Raw genomic sequence first — 24319 nt, 5'->3', positions numbered from 1 at the left:
AGCTTCCATGAAGTATAGAGGAGTTCATCCTGATACGATTGCGCAATGACGCTTGATTCTCTCTGACCAATCAGTAGTATGCTCTGCAGCTCTGCGGCTCATTTAGCCAATTAAAACTGGGCAAGCATCTGTGTCCTTTTAGATTTTTGCGTTGGCTATTCAAAAATAGCTGATGTACAAGCTCACAGTACATCTGCTATTTTTTAACATTTTTTAAAGATCTTGAAAGTGTGAGAACTACTGATTTAGAAGGCATTTGTAGAATCAGCCTCAGGTCTTAATGGCTTAGTTCTTGTAGTCGAATAGAGCCACAATGGAGCCTCTTGCTCACCTCCCTCTGCTCTTCCTCTTGGTGTGCAGGATCTCCTTTACTGGAGGTGGAGCTGCCATCATCCTCCTCCTCATCAGAGCTATGGGCCATGATGATGTCATCGCCCCAGGAACCATCATGTAACTGGTCCACCACCTCTTCATCCACAGAGCCTCTAAAAAGGGACAGGATGTTATTTTAAGACGGGTCAAAACAGTCCAAATGAATGAAGCGAGCCCTGCACATACTGTACATGTGCAAACACATGCAGCTGCACACTTTAAACACATGAATATACGGTTTACAAACAGTTGCACAGACACCAAAAACATCACGCAATTATATATGTAATGCACGTATCAAAGTGTGAGTGCAGCACACCCACACATACTGTGAATGCACTCACACTTTGGGAGACATAGAGTTTGGTCATGAGGGAAAGATAGCCTGTGAGTTCTGTAAGTGAGGGTAGGACTTGGAATAAGAATAGCTGCATCAGCATATTATTTAAGGGAGAGTGTCTTTAAAAAAATAAAAAAAAAACAGAACATGATAATACAGTCCAGCATGTATTCTAACATTTCCTGCTCAGAGAGCCAAAAAAAAGAAAACGAAAATCAGCATGCATGCATTGCATACAGGAAATGGAGTGCTTAACAGAGCAGGAAAAGCCATTTCATGATAACCATCAACACATCACACAGCCCTCCAGCCCTGGACCAGATGCTTCGGTCAGTAGAGTGCTCTGGCTGTGTGCCGGCCACCTCCAACCAAAACAGTAAAATGGCTCAATTCCAAACGGGCTCACTCCCCAATAATTATTATGAGCCTTTGTTGATTTGACCTTGAAGATCTGAAATGATTAGATTATTAATAATCTAGCAAAGAGGTGCTGGAGCTTCAGTCGTACGGAATAATTTAATTAATAAGACTGTTGAAAGGGAGCCCATCCTTGGAATCGCAACAAAAAGAATACGTTCAGGATGGCAACTTGATCCCTTTAAATGTTGTTTTAGTACGCATGAGATTCTGAAATATGCTCTACCTTCTTCCTCAGTGTACGCGAGGAACAGTCCCGTTGTGTATATAAAACTATTCCAATTATTTATTTGTTAAGAACTGTCAATCAAGTATACTGACTGAGACAGTATATCGTGGATAAAAGTCTAATGGTACAGTACTCTTAGTCTCTTCCATCGACCTTTTGTGGAGAGTGCATAAACGTTTTGTTCTGTTGCCTGGTATGGCTCATTATTATTGGTTAATAAGAACAAACTCCATAAAATCATCAATGTATCCAGCAAGATAGCTGGGGTACATCTTGAGAGTATGACATCAATGTATGAGACCCTGGTACTTAGGATGGGGAAAGCTATTACTAGGGATAGAACACACAGTCAATACAGCCTTTGTATTGCAGCCTTGCAGGCTAGGGCTTGGAGATCTTTGTCCCCACAAGTATAGGAATTCTGAACAAACAGGCCCCATCTCAGTTCTGTACATAAAATGTGTAATGTGATATGTGATGCCACTAGAACTATGACAGGTAGTCTATTCTATTTTCCTCTCTGTAAGAGAGGAGTTGTGTAGTATTGTCAATGTATTGTGAGATCTGCTGTCTATATATTGTGTATTTATGTGTTGTGATTTTTGTGTCCTGATGGCCGCTTGGCACTAAATGAATTTCCACGAGGACAAATAAAGCATCTATCTATATAACTCAGTAGGCTAATGTTTCTTTGTGATCTTAAATTGCTTACATGGCTCTGGTATACAAGAGCGTATGCCTTGCATCATCACTCCGCTTGGAAGCAGCTCAACGTGTTTTCAACATGTGATTGTTGCACAGTGCAGACAAAAAGGGCTGACATACTAAGCTGCTCGGAGGCACACGGTACTGTACAATGCGTAATCCTCAGACTGCATTTTTTAAGCGCAGACTGACTTTTGGATTGGTAGATATTCAATAAGAAAACTGTATGCATTTTTGAATACATGCATATTTTTGTTATTGCTCTGAATTTACCTACACTACAGACATAAACTGATTAACCACATGAAGCCTAGCATCCCTATTCTGAAAGACCAGATCTACAAGCTTTACAACCCCTTGAAACATGATACATTGTGAGCTTGTAGCTTGGCTACTTTCGCTATTTACGTACTAAAGCACAAAAAATATTGTCCCATACATATTTCACAAATTTCAAGTCTTACAGTCTTTTGTGAGATGGCAAAACTGGTCAAAATCCGAGTCTAAAACTTCAAATCTCCTCTGAGCCTGTGCGGCTGTGTAGGTTGTTGTTAACTAGCTGACTCTAATCAACTGTTGCCAGGACCGAGATTGTTTGCATCTAAACATTCTTTCCCAACCAAATGTCCCACATCAAAGTGGTCTCTCTGACAAAGAAAAATAGCTACGGTAAGAATGTTTATTTATGAAAAGTGTGCCATCCTGCCGCTTGTCTGTGTGCTGGTCTGACAGAAAAGTCAACAGAAATGTACCTGCGATGACGTTTCCTTTTTGTTACTTCCCTTTAGAATATTGTTGACAGAGAGTCACTCACCTCTGCACATAAACAGCTCCACACAGTCTGTATGACCTATCATTTCTGGTTCTCCCATGATGTCAAAGTTGAACGCTAGAGTCTTTGTCCTTTTTTGGCTTTTTCAATTTGTGTTTTCTTAGTCTTCCTGCTTTGTTTAGTTTTCTACTCTCAATCTGTTTTGTTTTGTCTAGTCTAGTTAGACTGAAGTTGGTCTCATATAATCCTTGGTGTTTTGTCATAAAATAAATAAAACGAGAGAGAGAGAGAGAGAGAGAGAGAGAGAGAGAGAGAGAGAGAGAGAGAGAGAGAGAACGGCAGAGAGAAAGTGAAACACAGATGTACAGTATTGAGGTGAGGACAGAGACAAATAAGACAGAAGGAAAGATTTAAAGCCAACTTGCTTTACCTGTCACTGCCACTGTGCTTCTGTTGGTGCCCAGTGTGTTTCTGCGTGGGGACCATGTAAGGTTCCTGCTCCTCATAAAGGTTCTCATCATCATATGTAGAGTTCTGCTGCAGGGCCTGGTGGGATGTCGCTGCTCTCCCCACAGGCAGGTTGATATAGTCTGTTATCTCCTCATAGTGAGGACTGTTCTCATAGTCCACGGACTGCTCGACACCAGAACAGAACTCATCTCCATCCACGTTCTGCTCAAATCCAATCTGCGGGCAGGAGAACTTCCTCACGGCCCACAGTCTAGCGTTGTCCGCGTGCTCTTGGGAGCCCCGGAGTCCGTCTCGGTCCCCGTCCACACATTGCTCCGTTTCAGCCACGGCGCAGTCCGGTGTCTGGCCTCCTTTGGCTTTCAGCTTGGGCAGCATCTTCACAGAGAGCTTCAGGTCAAGGAGCCTGCGGAGAGAGTTCTTTTTCGGTCCCTCGGCATGGATGAGGTCAGCAGCGGTGAAAGACTTGGCTCTCTGCTTGCCCAGGACTGAGCGAGAAGCTTTACGGTGTCCAGGAGACACCAGAGTGGGAAAGAGGCTTCTCTTGGTTGTCTTCTCTGGAGGCAGAGGCAGCTCTGTTATTATCCTCTCCCTCAGGGCTCCATCTTGGACAGTGAGGTCGAGCCTCTTTTCAATGTCTGGGGATTTCCCCTCCTCCATCTCCCCTGATGGGTCCTTTTCCAGCATCCACGCCATGTGAGCGCTGTGTCTTTGGGGCTTCTTGGGCGCTATCTTCGTAGCCCCATTTCCCGGTGACGACTCGTCACCGATTCCCACGGCAGTAGCCGGGTGACGACTGAGCTCCGGCTGGTTTTGTGGCCCGCTGGAATGAGGGAAGTGCGTAACATCACCGTTAACTGCCCCCCGGTCATCTGTTCTTCCTTCCACTCGTGCGGCCTCCCCAATGTCCACGCCATCCACTGAACATTCCATCTCGTAGACACCGTTGTTCAAGCCAATATTCTCCTCCTCTGCATACCGTGAGGGTGAGCAAGGGGCGGAGGCGGGCGTCCTCTCAGGTGCGGACAGAAAGGGCTTTTTCCTGGGCGGAGGTGCCGGCGGAGGGCAGGCCTTCCTTGACGACAGCTGCTCGTTCTTACCGACGGTGGTGCTCTGGGCTGGAACAGGCACGTTGACAGACAGAGTTGACAGGCTGCTCTTCCTCTCCACTGACACCTTCACCTCTCTGACGCTCATTTCCCCTCCTCCTCTCCATTCCTCATCCTCGTCCTCGTCCTCCACCTTTTCCTGGCGAGCCAGGGCAGCTTTCCTGGGCTTCCGCGGTATAGGGACAGGAAGGGGCTTCTTAGGGCCTGTTGGGAATGAGGTGGGGTTGGCATGGGGCGCGGCTGACGCACGATTAGAGCCAATGGACTCTTCTTCTGGTCCTGGTCCGACAGCGCTTGAAGGAATGACGTTACCATTAGCCTCGTCACTCCATGTTCTGAGAGGTAGAGAGGGCCTCACGGTTGCCACTGGGCTGGAGACATCCGCGTGTGACTTAAGGTTTTTATTCTCTATCAGTTTATTTTGAACAGGTGTGTCTGGTACAGGTTTATTGTTAGAACAGTAGGTAAGGATGGTCGACTGTAGAACAATGTCTGTCAGAAGGTTGACATTGGTGACTTGGGACATGCCACTGTCCATTTTCTCCCCTCTGTTATCCACTCGAACCTGAGATCTAGGGAATGAATTTCCGGATTCCTCTGTTTTATTTTTGTGCAATTTTTTCAAGTCTTTCTCACTTTTACCTGAGACTTTGTCTGTTACATTGCCCACGCACTGACAGTTTTCTTGGGTACACAGGCAGATGGGGATGATGTAATCCCAATCTGGCTTCTTGTTCTCTTGCTGTATTCCATTTTTCGAGTTCTGGAGACCAATGTTCTTTGGTATGTCTGATTTCTCCGATACGGACGTAAACTGGTGAAGGCTCTTTGAAGAGAGTGAGTTGGATTCCGGTGCCGCTGCAACACTGAGTTTGGACAGGCAGGGTTTGGGTGCTAATGCCGGTTTGACCCGCTTTGGCGTGCCAGGCGAGGTGTGGGGGAGGCCATCTCGTCTGGGGGTCGAGGGAGATAACTCTGACCTCTGGGGTTGGTTGAGCTTTGGTTTAGGGGCCAACGGTGGCTTTTGCATGCCTGGAGACATTATGGAGAAACATGAAGGAAAGACGTGCTTAAAAAACATGATTAAAGCCTTAAACTGAAATTATAATTTGGTACAACATGAAAATAAGAGCCAGTTTGAATGGCCAAACGGCATGCTTCAGATACTTTAATTAGTCTGACAGATGTTATGATAAACTTTGGTGGCTATCTGTATAATATATGTACTGTACTTACAGTATATTATCCAGATACGCGTTGTCTAATCTATCAATAGGGAATATGAGTATATCAACAATGAATGTATGAGTGAATATACAGTATGCGAGTCTCGCAACAGTTATCCTTAACAGTCATGGTTATGTATTGTACATTCCTGCAGTCCGTGTACGAGTGTACCAGTCAAGTAGTCAAGTAGTCAGTAATCCAAAAGAACAGAACAGAACATGGGGGTCAGGCTTGGTTGTTGAGCCTGATGGATACTGGTACAAACAAAGGACTGTTGACTGATGATAGGTGAAGTATGGGCTTATTATCTCCTAAATTGCTCTGTAGTGGACCTGTCCTTAAACCCCCCCCCCCCCAGTATCACTAAAGCTATTGTTTGTATTGTCTGAACTGTGTAGTGCTTCCTGCAATGTGATGCCAAGCAAGCTAACAATTAGGGAATGAAGTGAACGGAATTGACTGAGAGCCTCCTGGAGAATAATACCAGATACGACCAAGTACTACTACAACACTCCTGCCCAGGGGGCTTACATATCACATGCAGTTGGTTTGCCACACTTCTCAACAAGCCAGTAATCCTGTTAATAAACCAGTCAACAGGCAGGAGGAGGAGAGGGGCAGGTGGGATGGGGGGTGAGCCTGAGGTGGGGTGTTGTTGGTACACTTGTTGAAAAGTCAAGATACTGACTAAGCGTCTGTGGTGGATAAAAGTGCAACATGCTGACCTACTAACAGTAACAGATAGTGACAGCAGTGGGAGAGGTTTGTTGGTCTTGAGTAAATGCCAGATTTTTTCTCCCCAAATCAGTGTTATTTTCTCCACTCAGCCCTGATCAGCAAAACTAAATAGAACCCAACGTCTGTTAATGTGTTGACTAAGGTAAACTGTTTAGTGGTTTGGGACAACGGCCATAGGAATTTGACATACATAGAAAATGATGAACATTAGGATATATAAGAGAGATTCTAATGTATAACCACCCATTGTAGCCTATATGCATATAGTAGCCTGCTCGAAACACAGCTATAGAATATAAAGACACGCACATGATGACCTTTTACCAGATTTAAGCCCACAATACGGCAATTTTTTCGGCAAAAAAACAATAGGCGATAGGCATGTTCAAAACACAGTAAGATCATATTAAACTGTGATGAGTGAATCGCTTACCTGACTTCATATTTAGGTTAAATCCACGTCTTCTTTTTGTTAAATGTTATACATCAACTTAATGGAAACCAACCGCTCTCTACTTCTAGACACATAGTTGTAAGCAGTGGCTCACAATATTCATTTCCCACAATCCGATTTTTGGAGTTAGTCAGCGCTCCACTCAATCCCACTGTGATCTAGTCCTGGCAGTAGTTGCGCTCGCCGCTCCTCTGTGTTTGTGTGTGTGTATGTGTGTGCGCTGTGCTGCTCCACACTGTTGCCTGCGAACTATCAACTCCTTCTATTGATGATGCACAAACACGCCACTAGGGGTCGCCCGGAACCGCAAATAAGAGAATACTTACCTAATTTATACAAATAATTTGCCGAATTACTCTTACTCTGAGGCTCCTTGAAAATAATTTCAAGGCTCCTTGAAAATAATTTCAAGGACCCCTATATTGTACAATAAGATTGTACAATATGATTACTACATCTATAATAATAAGATTGTACAACTCTCAAAACATGCACAATCTCAGATAGTAAGCAGATCTGTAAGGGTCCATTAGGCTAATTTAGAACCCTGAGGGTCCTGGAACCCACTTGAGAACCACTGATTTATACAATTAAGCTTGTCGAATTGGCTCTTATATAAAATATCGAAGAACCTTTTCCATTCAGTGTTTTGTTTTATGTTACCGATAGTTTACAAATTATGGAAAATGAAGAATACCACAGTGTACAACTATATGCACTTCAAGCACTTATGTCTTTCCACATGACATTTCTACATCATCATTTCTATTAATAGCGCTGGGATGAAGCAGGGGACAATGTGTCATTATGTGCGTATGAGCCAGTGTAGCCAATACCTGCTAACTTGAACACTTTTTTAGAGGAAGTGAAACTCAAAATACATAATTTTATCATCTGTGTGTTAATCAGTGCTACTTTTAGACAAGATGTAGGCCTACGTGGCCACTTGTCACTACATTCGCCATCGAGTCGCCTTCAGACAGGAAGGAAGTGTCATTCCTTCAGCTGAAAGAAGACAAATAAATAGCATCTCTAGACATTAAAAAATAAACCAAAGCATGGTTATTTTTGTTTCACTAAAATCTTTATTCCCAAACTATAAAATACAGATGTATGTGTCATTCTTTGTGCAAAATGGTTTTGCTCAAAATGTTTTATTTCAAGGACCCCAGTTTGATATGCATTGGTCCATAGACCCCCATTTGATTTGATAAAAACATGAATATCTCTGGGAGGGACCCCAATCTAAGGGACCAAATCTAAAATCCTGTTAATTTAACTCTGACATGAGTACAAAAGGAACCAATTTGGTTCCTCTTGTCCACTGTCGTAGTTACAGACCTGTAAGGGTCCATTTGGTTCCCAACTATCAGTCATTTAGCTGTGGACCCCTGGAACCCCCTCAAGGACTCCTGGGGGTCCCCGGACCCCACATTGAGAACCAGAGGCTTAGTGGGCAGAGAGGCCTTCTGGTAATCAGGTCCCAGGGTCACCTGTCCAGTATGTGTCGAAGTCTCCCTGAGCAAGACACTTCTAACCCCTATAACAGCTCCACCCCCAAGCACTTATTATGGTCATCTGAGCAACCATCAACTGGGTGAAACTGAAACAGAATTTCCCCTACGGAATAGAAAAAAGGCGTATTCTTTTTTTTTTACTCTGAGTGTGTACAAATGCACTGGGTCCATTTGTACACTCTCAGAGTTAAATGAACACATACTGTAGTATTTGTCAGTGTACCGTTAGTGGTCAGTGGACGTGGTGCCAGCACTGTGCTTATTGAATCTTTCCCCCTTCTTGCTTTATGAGGGTTGCCAACTGATGTGTATCCTACTGCCAGTGCCAAACACTAAAACCTGTTCTGCATCCCAAATTTCCAATTACAGCATTGTGAGAGCGGTTCAGTTCAACCCAATTCAACTCACCTTATTTGTCCCCAAGGGGCAATTGCAGGCAGGTAGTGATGCAATTAACAAGTAACAAAATACATCTGTGGTGCGTGCTTGCCTGCCAAATAAGCCAATGGAGGTGCTTGCAAATCTCTTTGCAAATTGACCTAGCTTTTGACCAGGTGATGAGCCTTGAAACTGATGCCGGAGAAGCTCTTAACCACTAGATTGTGTTCAGTGTGTTACTATGGACACAGGACCAGGAGGAATCCTTATGGGCTTCGAGGTAGTGTCTCTCTTCTGTAGCGGTGACATCCCTGGACAGTGAGCGATCGTCCTAATCAGGGTAGAGATTTCACATCAGACGCTAATGCCTAATTTATGCTCCGTCACACGATGATGTCGCACGTCGGAAATAGCTGATCTGCAAGCTCACAATGTTGCATCCTGGAGGCGTTGTGAGCTTACAAATTGGCTATTTTTGACACATGACACCTGACACAGTTGTACAATGAATCATACAAATCAGGCTTTATCATCAGACCAGAACAGACCAGAGCATGTGGGTTCGTTAAAATTCAGCGGTAGCAACTTGTGTGATGATGAGAATACTGAACATTAACAGAAAAACGATGCAACATACAATACGCAGATCACACTATAAAATCATCGAGAATGTAAACATGAACTCTTAGTAGGGTACCCACCTTGAACTAGTTTGAGTCCTTTCCTTTTCTAGTGAAGGAGTTGTCCCTTCAGGGCCTCCTACTTCTGCTGGAGTTGCTGTTGAAGGATCTCCTGAGTGATGCCATTTCCTGGCACCTGGTCCATTTATTTTAACACTGCAAGCAATTATGTTTGTTTATGTTTATGTTAAAACATGTATTTGTGACAGAGAATATACCCTTAACATCTCTATAGACTGTATATAATATATACTCAACAGTTGAAGCGCTATATGTCCATACATACACGCGCGCGCGCGCACACACACACACACACACACACACACACACACACACACACACACACACACACACACACACACACACACACACACACACACACACACACACACACACACACACACACACACACACACACACACACACACACATGTTTTTTTGTTATTGATTTATCACTACATATGGATAACAATAGATTCAGATCTGTTTGGGTTCTTACAGTATATCAGATCCAGACCCAGTATGGTACCTGAACTTGTAGTCTGAAGGGAGACTCTGGCCCAGTCTGTAGTCTCCTCTGGTTCTAGAGATTTGCTTCTGAAGGTTCCTGGCTGAGCAACAGTAGCTGTTGAAGATGTAATCTGCAAACAGCAGCTTCCCTCTGATATACATCTGTCACATTAAAAAAGAGACCTCATGTTATCTGTGGAAAATACTGCAGCTGGTATGCTATGTGCGCAAATAGATTAAAGTCATTAATCCTATTCATGTTGTATCATCACCCACATGTTTGCAAGACATACAGTGTGGGTGCTGTGGCCATCTCTGGTTGTGATACATCAAAACACACTTCCTGTATTAGCCCACATGCGACTGATCTTTGTGTATTCTTACTCAGTTAACAGGGAAGTGATCTCCATCATCCATCATCTCCGTAGTGTCAATTCACAAAACAATTCAATTAGTCATTCATCAATTCCTGGCTTTAGCTTTTCATAACAGAAGAACCTGTTTATCCTGTATGTGACACTCTCTGTGAACAAATTAGAGCCAAGATCTGTAAGCCTAAGATCTCATAGTATTATGATCAGTTATGACTTTGATTTATGACCCAAAGGGAACATTTTTCATTATCTGCATTGCAAATCATTTTAGGGACTGCCATGGGTGTAAGCAAGATTAAAATTTAAAGCTCCTGTCACTAATGGATCAATGCTGTAATTCAAGGGCAAAGTACATAACATGCAGGCCCTACTACAGTCACACACCTCCCCCTTTACCCTGAGACCAACTGTGCTGCCACCCAGTGGGACACAAAATGTTTACTACAGTATATACAGTATACAGTAAGCTCATTGATCTTGACAGTATATATCATCTGGCTTTCTTTTTTATGTTTCTTACGGTAATATTGCTATTTATTTCTCTTTCTGTCTTTTTATTATGTTCTTTGATTTTGTTTATATTTTTTTATTATACAGCACTTTGGTCAATCCTTGTTTTAAATATGCTTTATAAATGCATTTGGATTGGAGTATTATCTGTCCATCCAGTGAAATCTACATGACACTTTATCTGGTGTTGAAATACCCCTTATTGCACTGGTGAAAAATGGAAGCAAATAACAGGGTGTAAAGCCTAACTTATGGGCACTGCTGAGAACACTTGAAATGTATATGTACATTATATACATACATACTGTATACTATAGCACAGTGACTTGGGATGTTTTGAAACTCAAAAACAAAAAGCAATACAGCCAAATATCCAATGAACTACAAACTTTCAATGATAACCTCTCATGGATAATCAGTTGCACTGCAAGCAGGGACATACAGCACTACAGTTCCAGTGTACTACTATGGGTGACCGTGCCCCTTAAGAGAGAAGTACTGGCTACTCTCTTAAGCCTGCAGCCATCTCACTGACCAGCACCATTCCTGGACCAGCGTTGTGTCTCTGTTGCAGCAGAGCGTTGTGTTGGACTCCAGGACAGGCCTTCCCTGTAAACACCTCATATCTCACCAGGCGGAACGAGTCCATCTGACACTAGACATAAGGAGGAAGTCAAGTCTGTTACTGTTATAGAACAATGCACCATTCTAAAGATCGTCCATAGCACATTTGATTTCTCCACCAATAGCACCCAGAACCCCCAACCCAACCCCTCATGTCTTTTCTTGAGTTGGTAAATCAAATAATTTGTATTGTGTGGTGTAATTTCTACTACAGTACACTGAAACTGTTAAGAAATGATGCACACACTTTCATAGGGGGAGAATTCTATTTTCTGGTTCCCGGGGGAGGGGAAATTACTGCTTCACCCAGCAGATGACTGCTCAGATGCCTCTGATGAGCGCACAGTGGGGGATCGTTGATGACACATAGACTGGGCGAGCCTAGGGTCAAACCGACAACCGTTCCGATTCCCAGATGGCCTCTCCACACGCTCAGCTACGGCCGGCCACATCTGAGCCTGGGTGTGTAAGTCTGTGAACATTTGTGTCAAGTGTGTAAACCGCTGTTCAGACCTGCGTGCACGGCGTGGTCCTGCTCTTGTTCATCCTCTCGTATAGCTGCTCAAGCGCGTCCAGCTGGCCGGACAGGGTGTGTGTCTCGAGGAGGGGCTGCCGTGGCGGAGTCACACACACTACTATGATCTGCTCACTGTGTGGGGGCTGGCCATTGATGAAGACATCGTATTCCAGGTCTGTCACAGGCGGCATCGATCTGCAGCTGCAGCAGCACAGCCAGCGCTGCATCTTCTCCCCCAGCAGCGCAGCCCTCAGCAGGGCAGGGCACAGGCTGGGGGGAAGGGAAGGGATGGAGGAAGGCTGCACCGGTACAGAGGGGATGGCAGCGGAGGGCTGCAACTCTGGATTCCTGGGAACAACCACTGAACTGGGTGAGGGATGGGGAGCACAAACAAATGTGTCTGTTAAGCCTGATTTATACTTAGTCATACGAAGGTGTCCTACGAAGGTGTCCTGCTCTGGCCATAGCCAGAGCAGGTGATGCGTTGTGAGCTTGTAGATCTGCTATTAATTAATTTCAGACACTGGTGCGCAACAAAGTATAAATCAGGCTTTAAGCTCATTTTATACTCCATTGCGTGATGGAATATAAACTAGGCGTGAGTGCAGATGAATGTTATGGTAATGAGGAGCATTATTGCTTGATAGCTGTACAAACATGGGGTCTTACTCCAATTTGATGTTGCTGCGAACTCGAAAGGTTCCTATTTGAGTGACATGGGACTCCTCCTTCACACGCTTCTTTGGAGTCCTGATAACACACAAATGCCCAAATTAAAATGACTATAAATACACTACATACACACTTTTCATAACGTTATAAATACAGCTGCATTAATAGTGGGTACCTTTGATTTAGGTGTATCAATTAGCAATTATTACTTTTATTATTGACTAATGTCAGTGCTTTCTTCTTCTATAGTTTATTAGTTTATTTGTGAGGGAAGTACAGAGAAACATTGACAGCTGCAGAAGCAATGTTCCATGCACTGTACACGTGTATATAGCCAAAGCTCATTTCCAACACTCTCTTGATGGACGTCAGTAGTTGGCATGCCTAAACCAGACTCATTATTAATTTAATTAGCTGCATCTGTCTTCATTCTGCTATGACAAGTGCATGAAATGGGTTCATTATCTACATGTCCATAAAAGCTGGGTTTTCCATGTCGAATTTCACAACACATTTTCTCCGTTGAACTGAAACGGCTGTGCATTTTCTATAAGTATACTTGACGTGTGTACCTTGGCAGCCTTAGGGTGCGGTCACACCGAACTTTGATTATGCCAATGGACTCTGCCAATGCTTTTCCGTAAATCCGCGAATGGCAACAAACCACTCCGTTCCCATTGAAAAGCATTGGCCGAATCCGCCGCATAGGCAGCATCTAAGTTCGGTGTGACTGCGCCCTTAACTAATTAAACCCCAGCATCCTGTGCAAATCTTTTAATATATATGTTTTAAAGCGAACATTTGTAACTCATATCTTTGCTTCTGGGAACTAAACATTTAGAGACGGGGGTCGACGGCCAAATCCTCCTATAATTTGAGAAACCTCTGTGGTGGGTGGTGGTGAGGCCAAAACTGTCTGCCCGGTTCTCCTCAGTGGCTGGAGCAATTGATCTGAATTTGCACCATTACCATGTGCACGGAACTGCGAAGCCCGTTTTTTGATTTCACCAAATCTCAGCTGTTTATTAGTTTGTGTAAAAGAATGTCGCCATGGTTACGGGGCTGCCCAGCTATGGGACGAACTGCCTCCCGGGTTGCCAGATCATGTGCGCATATCCCCCCACGGATGCGTCGACCGGGTATGGACTAGTACATATCATTTTGGGGGTCCTTGACATGAAAAGGTTTGAGAACCACTGACATAGAAACATACGTCTTTCAGAAAACTGTTAGGATTTAGAAGACGTTTGTAGATGCGTTCCCGGATTGAATGGGTTAAGGATGAAACCTACCGTAGGAGGTAGTCTGCTGCTGGTGCAGACAGGTGTCTCGGCGGGCCCTGCTGTAACTCCACTCTGCCCTCCACTGGATGTCCTTGTTGAGTGACTGCCTGCTCAAGTGGGGTCAGAGAGGGCAGGGCGGCTGACTGTACCTCTCTTCTCAGCCTGGTCCTCAGTGGGGCATCTGGCATCTGCTCTATGTCGGGACACTTGATACCTGAAGGACAGGAAGAGGTCATTCAGAACTGCACACACACACTGAGTGACACAAGTGACCGTGAACAGGATCCTTGTGGAACTGTTCAATAGTGTTGAGGTTGCAAGTAGAGGCAATACAGTAACTTTTGCTCTACTGAACAACCCTACTGTATACTGTACAAGTTTGATTTGTTCGAATGTGTCTTTGTAGCACGTTATTATGTACTATATTCATATTTTTTTACATAAAATCTAGAACAAATTCCAACTTGATCACAACCCGGGGATTGGAAGCAGTATGCAATACATACAGCTCTTATACGGTACATCAAAATGTAGAGCAGGTATGCTTCCTCTGATTGACTCCTTGGCTGTGGGTACTCAGCTACAGTCAATATTTAGTATAACAAAGCATAAATGAGCGGCTAGCTCCAAAACATTTAAATGAAAGACTTTGGCTCAGATTCACATTATTATTATTTGTTTCTACATCAGGTTGCTAATGTGTTCACCAGAGCATGCCATGAAGGCTCTAGGCCAAAACATGTTAGCTGCCTTTTGTTAGCAAAATCAACGCTGTATGTCCAAAACCGTAAAGCTGGCCTAACCTTTCAGGAAATAACAAAAAAATGCCGCAATGCTATGAGCTATTTTCTCTTGTATGATGAAGTAAGGCATTCATTTACAAAAAAATTAAAAAACCTAAAAAGTTGAAATATGGAGATTTCAAGGTTTCTGTCCGACAGCAATGAAATGTGAATCTGAGCTTAAGTCTTGCACTTTTATCATTTGGATGAATTCTGTGTTTTTTAATACTAGGTCTTATACACCAGTATAAAAAAAACTGTATTAAAAATTCAAGAGACACAGCTCCGAATGGCTGGCGTAGCGCTCCGGGCACCTAGGCTGTTAATGCCCTGACAGTGTGTCGCGGGTTCGAATCCCAATCCCGACGACCTTTGCTACGTGTCGCTCCCCATCTCTCTCTCCCCATTTCTTGTCAGTCTACTGTATACTATCAATAAAGGCAGAAAAAGCCAAACAAAATATCTTTGACAATTATAAATATGATATAAACAGATATAAATATGTCCTGATGAAGATCTGAATTGATCGAAATGTTGACGACGCAATAAAAATACAGCGGAGCTTTTTCAGCATCACCAGTGTGCAGACTCAATTCTCTTTTATGATACTTTTGCTTGTCTTGCACCTGGGCCACGGATGTGCGTGGACTACCTTCCTCATGGACACTAAAAACTGTTATCATTTTAGTTTAACCTCATAAACCGTCATATTTTGGTCACATAATAGGCAAACTCAGACAATGTATAAGCTCACAACGCGTTCAGTGAAGAGATTTGGTGTAGAGCAGAAAAAAAGGGGACAAAGTATAGTTCCCTGGGGGACCCCGGTCAACGAAGTATATGTGGTTAAAGTGTTTAAGAAAATAGCAGTGCATAAAAATCTGTGCCTAAACCTCTGAAATGCATTCGGGTAACATATAATATCCTGGGAACACCACTACAGTATTGGGATCCCTGTAATGTACACTCTGAATGGAGCAGAGACTTGAGAAACATTATATATAATATTATATAACACAATACTCCCTATGAAGAAGAGCTTTCCATAATTTATTCTTTGTGTTGGTTTTTGCATCATTGTTGTTTTATCATGACATATACTTTTTCTCTGTGTTGAATTTTAATGTACTGAACGAAATGTTCTAAATTAATAAAGTTGATTGACTGAAAATGTTCTAAGAAAAGCTCACACAAGAAGCCCCTCTCTACCGGTGGCTATGCGGTGGTGCTGGTGCGTACCGGTGGCGGCTATGCGGTGCTGGGGCCAGTTGCACCACCTCACACTAAGTTCAAACTTAGCCTTGTTATAGCTTAAATGGCTTTTAACCCATTTAGCCGGGAAAGTATCAGTGTAATTTTAGATTTCTTTGGCTATTCAAAAATAGCAGATATACAAGCTCATAGCACGGCACCGAGTGCTAGTATGAGCTTGTAGATCTGCTATTTTTTTTTTAATGTGAAAATGTGTGCAAATCTTTAAATATATATATATATATATGTAAATATATATATTTAAAGATTTTCACACATTTTCATATTCACTAAAATTACAGAGATGCGTCCCCAGATTGATTGGATTAAGCTATAACTAGGCTAAATTTGAATTTAGTGTGAGGTGGTGCAACTGGCTTCTGGTGCGTACCGGTGGCTATGCGGTAGTGCTCAAGCCAGTCTTCCAGGGTGTTGCGCACTCTGCGCTGAAGTCTGGTCAGCTCCCTGCCGTTGCGTGCCCTTCCTCTCCACATCAGTGGAGGCTGCTCCTCCAACCCCTCCATCTCCTTGTCCATCTGGAGCACCTCCTGGGAGCACGCACACACCTGTCACATATCATTAGATGCACGCTAGAGTAAATTATATAGAACATATGGCATTTAGCAGGAGCTCCTATATCCATAGTGACAATGTAGCTAGTACTCTAAATATGGTCCATTACATTACATTACATTACAGTCATTTAGCAGACGCTTTTATCCAAAGCGACTTACAATAAGTGTATTCAACATAGGTAGGGAACGAAAACTACTAATCACCAGAAGTTTTAAGTACATTTCCTGCAAAAACAAGCAACCAAGAGTATATCTAGCGCTAAGGTAAAAGTGCAATATATCAGCTACCTACTTTCTTAAACAGATGAGACAAAAATGGCAAAATCAAATGAGCACGAGCTAAAACAAATAAGTGTATCGACTAAACAAGATCCAATAAAACAATACAAGAATAAAACAAGAGTTCGTACAACTAGTTAACAACAAGTAGGCCAGGCAAAGAGGAAGGATAGTGTTTCCTGAAGAGGTGGGTTTTCAGCCTGCGGCGAAAGATGGGCAGTGACTCTGCTGTCCTGACATCAGTGGGAAGTTCATTCCACCACTGTGGGGCCAGAACAGAAAAAAGTCGTGACCGTGTCGATCGACCAGAAGGACCGTTGAGTGGCGAGGGAGTCAGTCGCCCCGAGGTGGCAGACCGGAGTGGTCGGGCAGGGGTGTGGGCATTGACCAAAACCCGGAGGTAAGAAGGAGCTGTTCCTTTCACTGCTCTATAGGCTAGCACCAGGGTTTTAAACTGAATGCGAGCTGCTACGGGGAGCCAGTGCAGAGTTAATGAACCACATTAACCCTGGCATATTGGGCAAATTAAAAATATATTTTTAATATATATTTCCCAAAAAAGTTGATATTTTTTTTACTTTTCATAAATTGCGAAAATAGCAGAACTACAAGCTTAGATTGGTTCTTTCTTGATATAGGGCTTATGTGATTAACTAATCAACAATATAACTTTAGAATGCATGTATGACAGGGGCTAACATCAATATCATGTTCTAAACATTTCATTCTCATACGAACTTGTCTCTCCTGATTGTACTGTATATACTGTAGTCTTCATCATCACCATGAAAACATTCTCACTGGTTTTAGTGCCAGGACGCTCTCGCTCTCAGTAACGGTTTTCTTCCTCTTTTTTGCCTGCATGAGTTCCTGTGCTGCATTGGAGGTAAAATTTCCCACTGTCTGCAGACCCGGCTGTAAGGACAGAACCCATAGCACAGATTAGATTCGTCATCAGCCTGAAAGAATTATGTGCACTTCACTGCCTGACGGTATCACTCACCACAAATAACAGATAATTCAATCGTGTTGTCCTTTACAATTAACCTCTTTCATCCTGGAGTACATATTTTGGTCATTATACTGTAGGTGAAAATCTCTTTTAATTCTAAAACAGTGAAAATAGTATCTCTACAAAATCATAATGCAGTAAGCTTACTCTCATCATCTCCTTTGGTGGGGTGACGTTCGATAGCGCAGAGAGAAACAACTTGACACATTCATTGTGAGTCCTAAAACTGATCATGGCAGAAGTACCACTGAACAGCCTGATTGAGATGAACTCTGACACCTGCAGGGGGACAGAAAGACACAGAATGAGAATCAGAATGAACTTCATTGTTATCATGACACAGGTTTACAGGTGTAAAGAATCATCATTTTTTGTATGCAAGCTCCATCATTATGTAGTTTTCGGAGGTAAAACGGAGGCAATCTTTGGTTTGGCATTATGGAAAGACGTTATCAATGTCAGCAGACAGTCATAAATTGCTTTTGATGTATTCATGACCATCCGGCTATCCGGGTGATGGCTCTATTCTCAAACAAATGACCCAGCAGTCGTGGTGAAATGCGAGTCTCTTTGTGCTGTCAAATGCTGACAATGATTGTCCATCAGTACGTCATACGTCACGGCCCACATCCCCTGCTTTGTTGTCCTGACCATTAACTTCCCTACATGCACTTTATCACAGGCTATCATATAACCGAGGGATGCAGGCACTTTGCTCGTCTTGACTGGTGTTGTCATTGAATGGTGGTCTTGTTTGGGAAGTACAGACTTTATGTTGTAAGCTGAACTGGCCTGTTTTGTCACTATGCTGTTGCTAAGCAGTTTTGTGTTATGCAGGGACACACCCTACGGTACATATTAAAGTCATAGTGTCTCAGTGCTCACATGTGTTTCATCAACACAGTCTGCACAGGCAATGCGGTTGTTCTGATGTTCTGTTGTTAAGAAGAAAAGAAAAGAAAAACGGACCACTACAAACTGCCACTGGCTTTCAGGGTGTCACAGCTGTTGTCGGATGAACGACTTTAGATTAGCTTGTTTTTTTCATGGAGACAGAGCACATTAATTAACATAACTGTATTATACGCCAGAGTTAGCAGAAATAAAGTGTTCCCATATGGCTCTTTCTCAACTATGGCTAGCAGCATGTTTACTGTACAGTACCTGTAAAACTGTCTTCTCCTTCAGCTGTGCTCTAGTCTGCCAGGTCCACTCCTTAGTCACCGTCCCATCTGGGTCAAACATAAGTCCACCACTCTGATCCCACACAGCTGTAATGGTGCCACTATAGAGAGAGACATGTACGGACGGACAGGGGGGTACAATGGTGACGCACTGGGGATTTAAGCTGGGACACAGAACCCCATGTTTTTCCAGGTCAACTTAAACCCTATATACCCAGTTGAATGGAGTCCCCAGGGGTCTCACTCATTTTCCCTCTACACTAAATATCATCTGGGAAAATAGCAGATCTACAAGATCACACAACACATTGCAACGCAGTGCGTTGTGAGCATGTACATCTGCTATTTTCGCCAAATGTTCGCCCAAGAATAGTGATGTTAGGGTTCAAGTGGAAGTGGTTAAAAAGGTTCACAAAATGAAGATACCCATGTACCTGTCAAAGTACTTCAAAAACGTAAATGAAGTCCACAATCACAACACCAGAGGTAGCTCCACTGATCACGTCCAACCCAGATTTGGCACAAATAAGGGGTTGAATTCGTTCTCCTGCTATGCAACAGAAATGTGGAATGCCCTCTCTTTCAAAACTGCCCTAAAAGTCATAATCTAGACCCCCCCCTCGAACTGTTTACTGTACATATTTTTTGTTTTTCTTACTTTTAAACTGTTTATATGATGGGAAAGTTGCTGTGGAATAAAGTTTCACGTGACTCGATGTCACCTAGCATCTACACTTAGATAAATACCTATATTAAAAACAAGCTACTTCTATGAAACATACGCTGGTGGATATTAGCACTGAATCCATAAACGGACTAACCTGATAGGGTGTGTCACAGTCCCGTGCCCAAATGCTGTCATACTAGCGAGTGTAATAGGACAGTCGCTGTCGCAGAATGCATTGGTGTAAAACCCTCCACAGGGCAAACCCGAGTGGCTCTGGCATACCGCCACACGACCCGATGGATAGCTGGGAGGTCACGATCAAGGGGTCAAAAGTCAGCCAGGTTGCTTTATTATCTCCTACAGTGGATGCTCTGGCTAAGCGGGTCAACAAGAATCAATATTCAGCATTATTATTATGAATAAACATGATGAGAAAAGGATACTATATGAGGGAAGAGCCATCGTTGATTCTGTAGTGCAGTTTTTGCGACAGGGGGACCTCTGCTTTCACCTCTGGTATCCGAGGCATCCCGTTAACTAAAGTGACAGGATGGGCCTTGGTCTCTGCTCTCTTCTTCAAATACGGGTTGTCATCGCCATAGTAACGAAGGATGAGGGGCTTGTTCAAGCCCTGCGCTGCTTCTTCAGCTGCTTGCAGTTTTCTGTGGCAGATCGATGAAAAATCTCATTTTTTTTCAAATGGCCACTTAGCTTGGACTAAACTAGTTAGCTGGCTCAGGAGTGTTCACCGATATGGGGTTTTGCCAAAATGGCTCTGGCAGTGGCACTGTGTCGGGTCCACTGCCAGAGCCTTTTCTACATAATGGGTCAGTATTCCATGACAGCATGTAAAAAAAAGAGTACACCTACAGTACTCAAACAAAATTATACTGTAAGTGAAACTCATCAAATATTATTCTTGAGGTTACTTGTTTTAAGGAGTAAAATGTTAACCAACAGTGGTTGGAGGTACTGTATCCTCCGTATGGTTCCATTGAGAAATTCTGGGTATAGGACATCAACTGATTGACAATGTCAATAAAGTAATTTGAAGCAGAAGGCAGAACACTAGATATGCCGCCATATTTATTGTAATTTGAACATATTTTTATTATTTTAATTACATCTCTCCATTGGGAGAGGGAGAAAGCAGACATAAAACAAATTGTAGCTTTAACCTAAACACAGATTTAGTGATTTATTACATCCTTTAATAATTTGTATATTTGCTATATTGAGTGATTATTAGATACCCTTTTCCAAGTAAAATGGATGCATACTTGCATAGCGTTTTAAATTAAAACCCAGAGGTAACAACATGCATGCAGAAATACCAACATGAACATGTGAACAACATACATAGGAACTGTTGCCTTCTGCAGTCGGTCTACCACCCATTGACTCGTCTGCTGAGGTTTGTAAAGGAATGAGCCCTTGCTTGGCTGAATGATCCAACCTAGACGCAAATAACATTCAACTGACTCAGCACACTGCAAAGATCACAAGTGTAAACTAAGTGTAAAAAACAAAAACAGTGTTAACCACATAAGCCTTAGCATCCCTAACATTTTCTAAAACAAGCTTACAAAGTGCAGCTATTTTCGATATAGAAAGTGTAAAATAGGGCTTAAAGGGAGATTCACCCCAAAAATTACTTATTTTCTATCAATTACACACCCCATGAAGCCTTGGATTCATTGAGACCTTTTAGTTTTTGTTGCATTCCTAAGACAATAATTTGATGACTGGCGGAAAGATGCTAATGTCTCCGGTAGGAGACTCAAAGTTGACACTTTGAGTCTCCTTCCGGAGCCGCCGCCGGCCATCAAATTATTGGCTTAGGAATGCAACAAAAACTACAAAATCTCCATGAATTCAAGTCTCCATGGGGTGTGTAATCGCTAGGAAAAAAAGTCATTTTGAGGGTGAACTATCCCTTCAAGGCTACGGTCACACCTAACTTTGTGTCTGCCTATGTGGCCGTCTTTTTGCAATATAGTTTTCAATGGGAACGGAGCATTTTCACATGGAAAGCTGCACAATGGCAACAAAACGCTCAGTTCCCATTGAAAACCAACCAACAGCCACATAGGCAGAATTAAAGTTAGATGTGACCATACCCTAAGTGGTTAAATTGAGAATTGAGATTTTGCAGTTCAGTGCTACACAGCAGCTGGAGAGGCATAATAAGCTGACATAATAACAAGTCTGTACCACAGCTTACCTTGCTCTTTGCAGATGTTCGATGACATTGAGAAGCTGATTGTCGTGGAAGCATGAGCTGTTGGGAAGTCATCAGAAAGGGGATGCTTTAGCTAAATACCACCCCAGGCATAAAAATCACAACTTTGCATTGGCATCTGAATGTACTGTACACTCCTGGCAGTGCCAAACACAGTAGAGTGGACTCTCAATCATGTATTCAAATGAATACATCTGCATGGGAATGGGTATAGGCCTACATAATGTTGTGTTGCTTGTTCCTGCTACCTTCACACATCCTTATGTAAACCAACTCTGTCTCTCCCACTAGATTGTAATCCTAGATGTGATCTCAATTAATGTCAATGAGAAGCACTTAAGAGGTGTTCAATCTTTAATGTCCATTTTCATTACTTCTCACTATCAGGTGAGAGGATAGTTTTTTTAATTAAAACTGCTGACTTTGGGACTGGAAAGGGGCAGTTCTGCAGGTCTACTAATACACTTCCATAATTTACACACACCACAATGTCCCCCAGGCTCTGCTTTACCTCTCTGGCCATTAGATAGGCCTCCTGACCACTTCGGGAGTATATTTGGGTTGGCTTTTGCTTTTCTCTCCGGACGACCGACATTTCCCACAACAACCGGATTTCCATTTTCAGTTTTCCTTTTGTCATAGTTTGCATTCAGCCTTTGGAGGGTTTCGTCAGAGGTTATGGAGCCTTTAGACTTTTGAGATTTCCCGCCCTCACCACGTTTGACGTGGCTCGCCCCTGAGGTCAAATCCCGCCAGGAACAGTTCAAGATGTTCACAAACCCGTGTGGAATGCATCTCTCCTCAGTCCCCCTGTGTTGTGCAAGTAGGCAAGCCAGATCCTTTAGTAGCTCAGGGGCTCTATGCTTGTATATGTCCACCGAACTGTCATCCATCCCTTCAGATGTCTTTATCTCTGAGCTCCTCTTGGCAGTGGATGGGGCAGGATCATGTTTATCACTCCCATCACTTGGCATCATCTGCACATTGTGCTCTTCACTTTTGGATTCCTTTGCCAAATTGCTGGAAGAAAACCCACTCTCCATTTTAGTTAATAAATAAATAAATAAAATAAATAAATAAAAATAAATAAACATGTGAATTCTCAGACCAAAACTTGACATTGTAATAAATTCGAGATTTTACCTTGTAGGCCTAATTGTATTTCCTAATCGAGCTCCTGCAATGGCCAAATTAAAGCGTAACATGTTGGTTCTTGTGCCTTTTGTCCGATCCCGTCCAGGCTGGAAATATTCAATTAAATAGTAAAAGTAGAGCTAGTGTAGGCTACTGTTCTTTCATCAGTATAACGAATGTTTAGCCTACCTGGTCAAAGAAGAACAACGGTCCAGCTCTAAACTCTTTCAGGTTGCTGCCTGGTGGTGAAGTCATCATTTCTTAATCCGATGTGATGAACACAAGATAATCTTTAAATAACACAATTAACAAAAAACAAAAAGTGGTATTTCTTTAAATAACAAAATCAACCAAACCAATCATTCAGCCACTGAGTTCTCCCAAAGCCATGATCTATCCTCACCGTAGCTTACTGTAAATGTAACCTTTATCCCCTCAGTGTATCGGCCTTGTTGCTTGGATACACTGTGCTGCGCCCGTCTCCAAATGCACCATTACGCGCTATAAATTATCTACTAGTTGTGGTAACAATTTCAAAAGCTGCTTTTACCACTTGATCGCCAAGCCTTTACGCACTAACATGGACCCTGTGAGTGCTGGCCATTGTGAAAACACACCAGTAATGTGACACATGACAAGCTGCTCCCCCATGCAGGTGTGCATGCAGTCAGGACGCAGTAACTTGAGCCTCAGCAGCAAGGACATAATTGGAGAAAGTGCTTATTCTAGCATGCATTGCAAGCATTTACAGGTCATTTAGTGAGGACACGGTGCGCATTATAGCCAGGGTTTGAATCTCCAGCGACATTCACTTATGAGTTTAGACGAATATCAAAACGCTCGCCCCAAAACACAGTCGCCCCAGGGCAAATCCGGCGACGTCGGAACGGTCGCCACCTGGTATATTCCTAAACGAGTAAACGTAAACTAACCTCAGTAAACTATGCCTAAACTTAACCCTATAAACGGTGCCAAAACCTAACCTTATTCCTATACTTAACCTCAGTACAATTATGCCTAACCCTAAACTTATTTCTAACCTCATCCTCAGTAATACAAGAACCGCTGGGGGCGAGCAGTCCGCGAAAGGAAATGGGGGCGAGCGTGTTTTGGGGCGACTTATCCGGTTACCCTTTTGACTTGTTATCTGCATAATACAACATGTAACCTTTATCACAAAACTCGGCAAGCTGTTCGTTTGATGATAAAATAATGTAGTTCCCCAGACAGGGAGTGTCTCTTCTACTGTCTCTATTCGGGTCAAGTTGTTGCACAGAGATTAGTCTTAATAGCACAT

The 24319-nt window shown here is 43.0% G+C and overlaps 2 protein-coding genes across 8 annotated transcripts in view; both read right to left on the bottom strand.

Moving 5' to 3' along the window:
- Nucleotides 1–7015, bottom strand: part of LOC311046557 (FYVE, RhoGEF and PH domain-containing protein 6-like) — a 21150-nt gene extending 14135 nt beyond the window's left edge. For both annotated transcript variants that reach the window (XM_084058942.1, XM_084058943.1), the window contains exons 1-3: nt 6811–7015; nt 3266–5444; nt 332–485 (exon numbers count right to left, since the gene is read on the bottom strand). In XM_084058942.1, the coding sequence (XP_083915068.1) occupies nt 332–485; nt 3266–5444; nt 6811–6820 (2343 nt within the window). In that variant the 5' untranslated portion in view covers nt 6821–7015. The remainder of the gene's footprint in view (nt 1–331; nt 486–3265; nt 5445–6810) is intronic.
- An 888-nt stretch (nt 7016–7903) lies between these two features.
- Nucleotides 7904–23768, bottom strand: LOC311047162 (uncharacterized protein C3orf20-like). 6 transcript variants are annotated; one of them, XM_084059790.1, is made up of 19 exons: nt 23640–23768; nt 23212–23312; nt 23032–23129; nt 22400–22908; nt 21871–21927; nt 21006–21102; nt 20090–20308; nt 19801–19950; nt 18960–19080; nt 17943–18074; nt 17585–17698; nt 16321–16495; nt 13906–14110; nt 12611–12691; nt 11938–12307; nt 11336–11455; nt 9936–10078; nt 9428–9562; nt 7904–9057 (listed from the first exon to the last, which is right to left on the bottom strand). In XM_084059790.1, the coding sequence occupies exons 2-19, from the start codon at nt 23278–23280 to the stop codon at nt 8955–8957; spliced, it is 2898 nt and encodes a 965-aa protein (XP_083915916.1). In that variant the 5' UTR covers nt 23281–23312; nt 23640–23768; the 3' UTR covers nt 7904–8954. The 6 variants fall into 6 exon arrangements, with proteins under 6 accessions (XP_083915916.1, XP_083915915.1, XP_083915917.1 ...); XM_084059789.1 differs by lacking the exon at nt 23640–23768 and adding an exon at nt 23426–23523; XM_084059791.1 differs by lacking the exon at nt 23640–23768 and adding an exon at nt 23426–23523 and having other exon boundaries at nt 16321–16477.
- Nucleotides 23769–24319: the final 551 nt, after the last annotated feature.

This window comes from Gymnoscopelus microlampas (assembly GCF_963454915.1).
Source record: "Gymnoscopelus microlampas genome assembly, chromosome: 6".
NCBI lineage: Eukaryota > Metazoa > Chordata > Actinopteri > Myctophiformes > Myctophidae > Gymnoscopelus > Gymnoscopelus microlampas.
This window is presented reverse-complemented; position numbering and strand designations above follow the sequence as displayed.